The sequence below is a fragment of the Mytilus trossulus genome, chromosome 8, assembly GCF_036588685.1.
Source record: "Mytilus trossulus isolate FHL-02 chromosome 8, PNRI_Mtr1.1.1.hap1, whole genome shotgun sequence".
Lineage (NCBI taxonomy): Eukaryota > Metazoa > Mollusca > Bivalvia > Mytilida > Mytilidae > Mytilus > Mytilus trossulus.
In genome coordinates, this window is record NC_086380.1 from 10472471 (window position 1) to 10482081 (window position 9611).

Below are 9611 nucleotides of genomic sequence, written 5' to 3' on the forward strand. Positions count from 1 at the left end.
GAAACGAAAAAGGAAATAGAAACCAAATAAGAAATGAGGAGAAAAACATTTTGGAGAAAAAAAATGTTTTGAGGAAAACGAAATTTTGTGTTTCAGGTTGGACTTAAAATATTTTTCAAAATTTGAAAATCGAATTAAGGAAAAGAAAATGAATAAGGAAATGAAAATCGAATAAGGGAATAGAAACCGAAGAAGGAAATGAAAATCGAATAAGGAAATAGAATCCGAAAAATAATGATATAGAAACCGTATAAGGGAATAGAAACCGTAAAAGGGAATAGCAACTGAATAAGGAAATGAAAATCTAATAAGGAAATAGAAACCAAATAAGGAAATAGAAACCAAATAAGGAAGTAGAAACCCAATAAGGAAATAGGAACCCAATAGGAAATAGAAACCGAATAAGGAAATGAAAATCGAATAAGGAAATAAAAAACGAAATAAGGAAACGAAAATTGAATAAGGAAATAGAAACCCAATAAGAAAAAAGAAACCCAATCAGGAAATAGGAACCGAATAAGGAAATAGAAACCGAATAAGAAAATGAAATCGAATAAGGAAATAGAAAACAATTAAAAAATGAGGGAAAAAAGATTTGTGGTGAACATTTTTTTTTTTTGCGGAAAACAAAGGAGTAGATCCGGTAAGGGCCGATTTTGGCCTCAAATTGCAACTTCATCTAACGAAAGATTTTGGACACTTTTTAAACACTTAAGTGTCTATTACAATTGATTCAATTAGTTCATGTGAACATTTTTAACTGAATTAGTCATTACAAACGCTCGGATTCAGGCTTTAATATGAATTTTTGTTTTAAATGCCAAAAACGTCACTTTTCAGTAGGTTTTTGTCAAAAATGAAAGTGGCCGCAACCGTGTTCATCCTAGACCTTTATTTATGTTATGTATTTTCATCAAATACAAGTTAAATTTCAATATTCTGAATGAACAAGAATGCGGCCACTTTCATTTAAGATGGAAATCGTCTAAAATTTAACTAAAATTCAAAAATAGTGAAGATTTCAGTAATTTAGCATGAATTAATAATGCAAGTACTCGATATATGTTCATTGTATTGTCAAAATCAGCCCATATTTATGTAGCAGAAGCATTCTACTTTCCAGTAAATAGCTAAAAGATGATTACATTTTCACAATTTTGTAAAACTGTTATATTTTGGGGCCAAAAAGGGGTCTTACTGAACCTACTCGTTTTTGAGGAAAACACGATTTTGAGGGGCAAAACAATTTGAAGATAAAAAAAATTCAGGAAAACATGTTTGAGGGACAAAAATGAGGAAAAAAGAATGTGTTTCAGTTTGGTGTCAAAATATTTTTCAAAATTAGAAAATTTTATAAGAAAAAAGTAACCAAATAAGGAAATAAAAATCGAATAAGGAAATAAAAACTGAACAAGAAAATGAAAATCGAATAAGGTAATAGAAACCGAAAAAGGAAATAAAAACCGAATAAAGAAATGAAAATCGAATAAGGGAACAGAAACCGAATAAGGGAATGAAAATCGAATAAGGAAATAGAAACAGAATAAAGAAATGAAAATCGAATAAGGAAACAAAAACCGAATAAGGAAATGAAAATCGAATAACAAATAGAAACCGAATAAGCAAAAAGAAATTGAATAAAGATATAAAAATCTATTAAGGAAATAGAAACCGAATAAGAAAATAGATACCCAATAAGGAAATAGGAACCGAATAGGGAAAATAGAAACTGAATAAGGAAATGAAAATAGAATAAGGGAACAGAAACCGAATAAGGAAATGAAGTCGAATAAGGAAATAGAAACCAAATAAGAAATGAGGGAAAAAAAGTTGTGGTGAAAAAAAAATTTGGAGGTAAACAAAATTTTGAGGGAAAAAAATTTGGAAAAAAAAACAAGTATGCAGAAAAATAAGTTGAGGAAATTTTAAGGAGAAAAAGTTTTTTTTTATGTGTTTCGGTTTGGACTAAAATAAGTATATCAATATATATATATCATATAACACTATCAATAAACAAAAAGATAGCACTTATAAGATGCACACAAATCAGTGTCTAGATGCTAATATAGCTGATAATCCAATACTTTATTTGTGAATTCATATACTGCATAGAAAGTTACTTTAAAAATGTTTGTCCTCAAAAACGTTTTGTCATTTGAAATTAATTTGACTTAAACAATCAATAGCTTAAAATTCATTCATTATTAAGATAAAAGTCAGAGCATTTACCATGTGAAAGGCTTAACTTACTAGATGCCTTTTCTTAACATAAGGGTTACGTTAATCATTATTAAGATAACAGTGAGAGACTTACCATTTGAAAGGTTTAAACTACGTTGGGCCTTTTGTTAACATTAGGGTTAAGTTATTCATTATTAAGATGACAGTCAGGGTGATTACCATGTGCAGGGTTTGAACTAATTGGGGCCTTTTGTTAACAATAGGATTAAGTAATTCATTATAAATATTACAGTCAGAGTGATTACCATGTGAAAGGTTTAAACGAATTGGGGCCATTTGTTGACATTAGGGTTAAGTTATTCATTATTAAGATAAAAGTCAGATTGATTACTATTTAGAAGGTTTTAACTAATTGGGGCCTTTTGCTAACATTATGGTTAAGTTATTCATTATAAAGATAACAGTCAGAGTGGTAACCATTAATTTGAAAGGTTTTAACTACTTGGGGCCTCTTGCTAACTCTATGGTTAAGTTATTAATCATTTAGATAACAGTCAGACCGATTACCATGTGAGAGAATTAAAATACTTGGGACGTTTTTTAACATTAGGGTTAATCTATTAAGATAATTTTCAGAGTGATTACCATTTGAAAGGTTAAACTACTTGTGGCCTTTTGTTAACATTAGGGTTAAATAAAGGCAACAGTAGTATACCGCTGTTCAAAACTCATAAATCCATGGAAAAAAACAAAATCGGGGTAACAAACCAAAACCGAGCGAAACGCATTAAATATAAGAGGAGAACAACGACACAACACCGAAACGCAACACACACAGAAACAGACCAATCATCAGACAAAACACCACGAGAATAACAAATGTAACATGAAAACCAAATACATGAATTTGGGATAGACAAGTACCGTGCCACGTCTTATCTCAATATCTCAAAAATAAGAGAAAACACAAACGACTCAACGTTAAAATGCAACACAAAGAGAAACGAACAATATTATAACAATGACCATCTTCCTGACTTGGTACAGGACACTTTTAAAGGGGAATAAAGGTGGTGGGTTGAACCTGGTTTTAAGGCATGCCAAACCTCGCACTTTAATGGCAAAGTTAAATATAACATTGAAATGACAACATAATACTACAGGACTACAATACAAACAAATACGAGAACATATCAGACACAGAAAAACATGATAAATAGATAACAAAAAGCATCAGGTTTAAAATTCAATACGCCAAAAACGCACCTTGTCCACACAAGACTCACCAGTGACGCCCAGATATAAAAGATCGAAAGTGAAAAAAGTACATAGTTGTACAGCACTGAAGATCAAAAGTTGAAAAGGTTTCGCAAAATACGGCATTGTTTTTATGCATGGGATAAGAACATTCTTATTATATAGAACAATTCATGCTATTGCAAACAGTAAATTTTATCAAATGAATATGAAAGAGATATACACAAAGAAACTAAAGTATTAACTAATTACAGAAAACTAAACCTGAATACATAACGCCTAGATATAAAAGATCGAACGTGAAAAAGGTACAAAGTTGTACAACACTGAAGATCAAAAGTTGAAAAGGTTTTGACAAATACGGCATTGTTTTTATGCACGGGATAAGAACATCCTTATTATATAGAATACTTAATGCTATTGCAAACAGTAAATTTTAACAAATGAATATGAAAGAGATATACATAATTAAACTGAAATATTAACTAATTACAGAAACCTAAACCCAAGTCACAAAATAGACACACATCCGAATCAGTCCAGGCGTCATTACCATTCTTGTTTTGTGATTTCAGTGAAGATTTATTTTAAGATATAAGTACATGGAAATTTTCTATAACTTTTATAACGCGTACAAATCCTGTTGAACCATGTATGTCAGATCTTATAAAGTTCAAAAAACAACATTTGGGCGCACTGAATTCTATATCTAGCGTTAAAAGTAGGTATTTTAGTAACATTAAAATTAGTTTTATTACATGAAAATATATAGATGAAGTAGTATTAACAATGATAAAACTCTACATCAAAAACCAACTGATTAGAGCTTAGCATCTATAAGTCACCAGCTTTTCACTAAGTTAATATTCAATACACATGTATATATAAATATATGCAATAATTTCCTATCATTTTGTCATTACTTCAACAGAGTTGATGCAGTCTAAATGCAGCACTTGTTTTGTTATACGGATCCTCCTGTGCAGCAATATGAAAGTATTTTCTTGCTAAATCTATTTTACCTAGCATCTGAAAAGCTATTCCCTGTAAAAGAATATTATATGTGTTCACAAACCCACGCTGCTCCAATCCTTCTTGTAATCGATCGTATTCGCGTACTGTTTCTAATAACTTGTTCATACAATTCCAACTTGATTTAAAGTCTTGGAGATGGTAACAACACAGAAAACGGAGGAAATGTGCAAATGGTATGGAACTTATATATGCCAATAGTTCAAAGGTATGAGGAGACTTTAACTCCATCGGGATGAATGAATCTGATAATGTATTGTCAAAACAGACATATGGAGATGGTATTTTCTTAACTAGTGACATTAGCTTCAGTGTCTTTGTCTGTGTTAGTGAAATCTTGGACAATATTGCTTCATCTTCACATTTTGACAAAGTGTAATTTATTATATCTATTGATGTTAAATAATTGTTTTGACCATAGAAGAAAGAAGCCAATTTCAGCCACCCTGATACTGCATCTGAACCTACGCCTACCAACAACTTGCTCAGGTCATGTTTGTAGAGTTTGTAATGCTGTTTATTGTTTGGGTTATTTACATGTGGTGGTGCAAAAGGCATTAGTCGATATGTTATTATGATTGACAGTTGAAAGATACATCTGGATAATTCACTTTTACAATGATGCAACAAGGTATACAAATTATAAAAGTATGGTAGATATTTTAGTGAAAATACTGGTCTGTTCTTAATCATTACTTTAATTAATGTAGTTATTTCGCACACCGATCTTGTAGTTTCACATGGAAATCGTCTGTAATTCTGTAAAGTTTGAGAAGACGAGAAAATCTGAATTCCATTTTGGTATGATTTCTTAAGGACGTTGATAAATGAGTTCCTTTGTTTATTGTTAAATCTTAAATAGAACAAGTTGTTATTAGGAATGAAATAATGTAACAACGTTGAATATTCTACACAATATAATAACCTTTTTAAACAGGCCATAAAACAGGGAATAATATTGTCGGGTCTCCAGACTGATGTGTCATTTTCTTCTAACATCCAAAACATCAGGGTCTTCAAAAAGTATGAACACAATAAATCTTTTAATTCTTTCTTTCCATTTACTATTTCTTTCAATAATGTCTTTAACAAAGCATAGCATAGTAACTGGGTATGACTGAAAGAATAAATCAGTATCTTCTCTGCAACAGAAAATGATATCCGCCACTGAAGATGTTCATTTATAGATCCCTTGTTGCCAATTGGAACAAATAAAATACCGCATGAAGTTATTTTGGAGATAAGTTCAGATGAAGGCCATATTGAACGTGATCTTGAGATCCATGGTTTGGCTTGAGATACCCACTTATCACATTTTAGGCAGTACGCTAAATCCAACGATTCATCACAAATTGATAAACATGGACCGTGAATTTGTGGTTTGTACTCTGGGAATGAATCTTTGTTTTTTGTTAGTTGTGATTTATAAAGCTCACTTGAAAGTAGGGTTTTACCTCTGTGTTGTCGTAGGTTTTGTTTGATACAATTTAATTCTTTATCAACATTGGTATAACTTTGTAGTAGTGTAAAACACGGTGGTGTGTCCTCAGTATCCATTACAAACACTTTCCTCCTATCATGGACAACATCTTTATTTGATTCGTATATTACATATAAAGGATGAATTATCATTATATCAATATCACTACCTTTAAGATCTAGTCCTTCTCCCTTGCTTCCACTGGTTATGTTAGGAATAAGTTTGCTGGATCTTGTTGCGTCATCAGTTATAGATGTCAATCGTCTAGCTCTTACTATTGTCTCTGATCCAATTTTCTGACACAAGTATTCATAAAAATGTAAGCATTCTGCTTTACTGTGAGACATATTCTTTAACATTGTGAGGATTTTGTTTTACAGTGAGACATAATCTTTTAATTTTCCGGGATTCTAAATAGTATAATGATGTTGTATAACTATCCAGATATTTTTTCCGTTTTCTTTGTAAAGTTTTTCCTAATGGTATGGTATAATTGTTTTTATATTCTCTCTAGCTTGTAATGGTTTATAGATGTTCCTGTCAATTGGTCCAATATAAGCTCTACTTTCTTTTTTTTTTACTGCAGTGTAATGATTTCTGGTTCGGATACTGTATAATACTCTAGACATTTGTTTATACGTGTAATGGTAAGTGTTGATTTTCTTAGGACGTTCCTTAAAAATAAACCAAATATTGTCTAAGATGGTTATGCCAAATCTTTAGCTGACAATATTCTTCTTCGCACTTACCTGATGAAGTCTTAACTCTTTAAATATATTTTTTTCATATATTTCCGATGTAACTGGTACACCTTGTTTTTAACACCCTTCCCCTTTTTACCCCTTTTGAGGTTGTTTTTTTTTATTCAGCTCTTTTTGATTTAATCATCAACATATCAACTTGATCTGGTTGAATATTTGATTAAAGTGTTTACCGATATTAACTGAAATAACTTATAATTATAAATTATAACTAGCCTATATATATTTCGACAACTTTTCCTTGTTCCATATTTGATAATTTATTTTTTTAATATACTGTTTTTCTTAGAATTCTATTTTAAGAATTATTCGCAATGAGGAAGTTTTTGTAAGAAACGTAGCAGGTATAGGGGGAGGGTTGAGATCTTACAATAATATTTAAATCCGCCACATTTTAGACTCTGTTCTTCGTAAGCCTTGTATGATTTTATAATTCTAGTTCACTTATATGTTTTTGAGTTCAGTATGTCATCCATTTGTATTAAGAAGCCACCTAAGGGTACAAGAAGGTCTCACTGTGTTGAAAGACATAATTGTGGCCTTCGGCTGTTATCTACTGTTTGGTCGGGTTGTTTCCTCTTTGACCTTCCCCATTGGCATTCTAAATTTTGTTTCCCATACTTTGGCATTAAATATAAATGATATTTTCCCTACAGAAGCATGAACTAGGAAATGTTTCCCTTAACTGAAACAAGTTGATAATATAGTTTCAGTTTCACATCTTACATTTATTTAATTATTAAAAATATTTTAAATAGGAAATATTTATGTAGTATTATAAATTAATTTATACATTATTTATTTTATTACCCCCATTGGAAATAAGTTTGTGTTTGACTGCACGGGTAAAAGATATGCATAAAGTCACAACCATTGCAAACTATACATGCTATATATTAAGTTTGTATTTACATATGTTTCTGAATCGTGCAAATAGTATGTATACATTGGCATTAGATTAGAATAAGGTTTAAAAGTTTACACTCCTTAACATCTTATGGATACTAGTGGTTCTACGTATGCATTGAATAATTGCTACTGGACATTCAACAAACAATCAAAAATACTAATGTAAGAATTGCAGATTCCTTGATAATATATGTACTTTCAAATTAAAAAAAAATCACTTACAGCTAGTATGCATGAAACAATACTTCATATAAAAATTTGTTAAATTGATTAACCTTTTAGAAGGTTTCAAAAATCAAACAGTAACAATTTAGGCATATGAGATGAACACAAGATCCTAAGCTATCTAAAGCACTGAATAGGTTCCCCTTTCATAAAATTTTGAAATAACCTTTAGAGCGTTTAATACGCTCCCCTTTCTTGGACATGGAATATAATTTCTTTCTGTCCCAATTTATTACGCAAGACTGTATGATGTTTCTAGCGGCCACTGATGCAAACTTTTGTTGAAGTTTGTGATTAGGTCAGTATAAAGGGAACCACTAATGGTAATTCAAATATATTTAAAATGCACTTATATAAACAATGGCACATCTGATTTCCATGTAGATTATTGGGTCCGGTCCTCTCATTCATGATCTATTGAGTTTGGAACTTTTTTCATAATTTACATGTTAAGTTGATGAAGTATCGGTCTTTTGACTAGGAAAATTTTGCATAGTTTATACGTAAAAGTTGGTAATAAGGTCTGTTTAAGGGGAACCACTTATGATAAGTAAATGATACCACTTCTTGGTATGCAGTTCTAATAGCATTGGCATATGTTATATTTCAGTAATTGTTGCAATTTGTTAAGATCGGTAAAATTCATATAATTTGTACAATTTTATTGCAGAAATGTGTAACTGTATAGCCTTTCTTCTAGATTAAACCTGTTGATTATAAACATGAAAACTTATCTATGGAATAGCTGCATTATTTAAAAGAAGAAATGATGCTGCCTTTTGTAATTTTATTAGTTAGTAAGAACATTGCCCGAAGCACATTCTGCATGAAACACTGAAGCATTTCACACTTGACATATATACACAGGCAACCCTTACACAACCCTATTAAATTTTAAAAGAGCCATTTATTCCTTATGATTACATCTTTATGTTATAGCCATGTAATTACCAGTCAGGCCTTTCAATAGTTTTAACATGTGGGGTTATAGATGTTGCATTTTCCAGAGAATTCATTATTGTTCATAGGATACCATTTTTTTGTTGTCTTTGTAAATACAGGAGAAAACCTTTAATTTAAATGTTCAACAAATGACAAATTGTTAATAAAACATGTATGCAAAGTTTGGCAAAACCACGAAATTATATATATATATATATCTTTTTCTAAAAATGAGGGTACTCTTTATATGGCCTTCCAAATACCGTTTCGATCCCTAACATCACTGAAGAGACATTTATTGTCGAAATCCGGATCTGGTGTACTAAAAAAATATTGACACCGTATGTTTGTGGCAAAACACCGTGGCCACAAGTTAATTTTTTTTTAAGAAATAATTCATGGGGGCTTGAATATATCGTGATTTTACCACGGGTTGGCCCTTTATGACAAATATTTTATCCTGAGCGATAGCGAGATTCAAGCCCCCATGAATTATTTCGATTCTAATAGGTCAAATACGGCAATTCTTTTGGATCGGAGCGCTCTAGGTGGAGGCATATATTTGCTGTTCCCAGAAATAAAGGTTACACGCCATTATTCCGACAGCCCATTAGTCCGTCAGCCCATTGGTCCGACAACCCAATATTCCGACAACTCATTGCTCTGACAATCCATTGATCCGACAGCCCAATACTCCAACAACCCATAAGTCCGACACTTATCATGTCAAGTATCAGGGTCAAATAAAATTTGTCTGTCTGTATTATTACTTTTAAATATGTAATAACATATAACTCCGTATATATAATGCTGAGTTCATTCGT

The 9611-nt window shown here is 31.2% G+C and overlaps 1 protein-coding gene across 1 annotated transcript; it reads right to left on the reverse strand.

Annotated features, from left to right (window-relative positions):
- Positions 1-4075: 4075 nt before the first annotated feature.
- LOC134681645 (uncharacterized) lies at positions 4076-6615 on the reverse strand. Its single transcript, XM_063541298.1, has one exon. It carries the CDS (start codon positions 6307-6309, stop codon positions 4363-4365), a length of 1947 nt encoding a protein of 648 aa, XP_063397368.1. The 5' UTR covers positions 6310-6615; the 3' UTR covers positions 4076-4362.
- Between the last annotated feature and the right edge of the window lie 2996 nt (positions 6616-9611).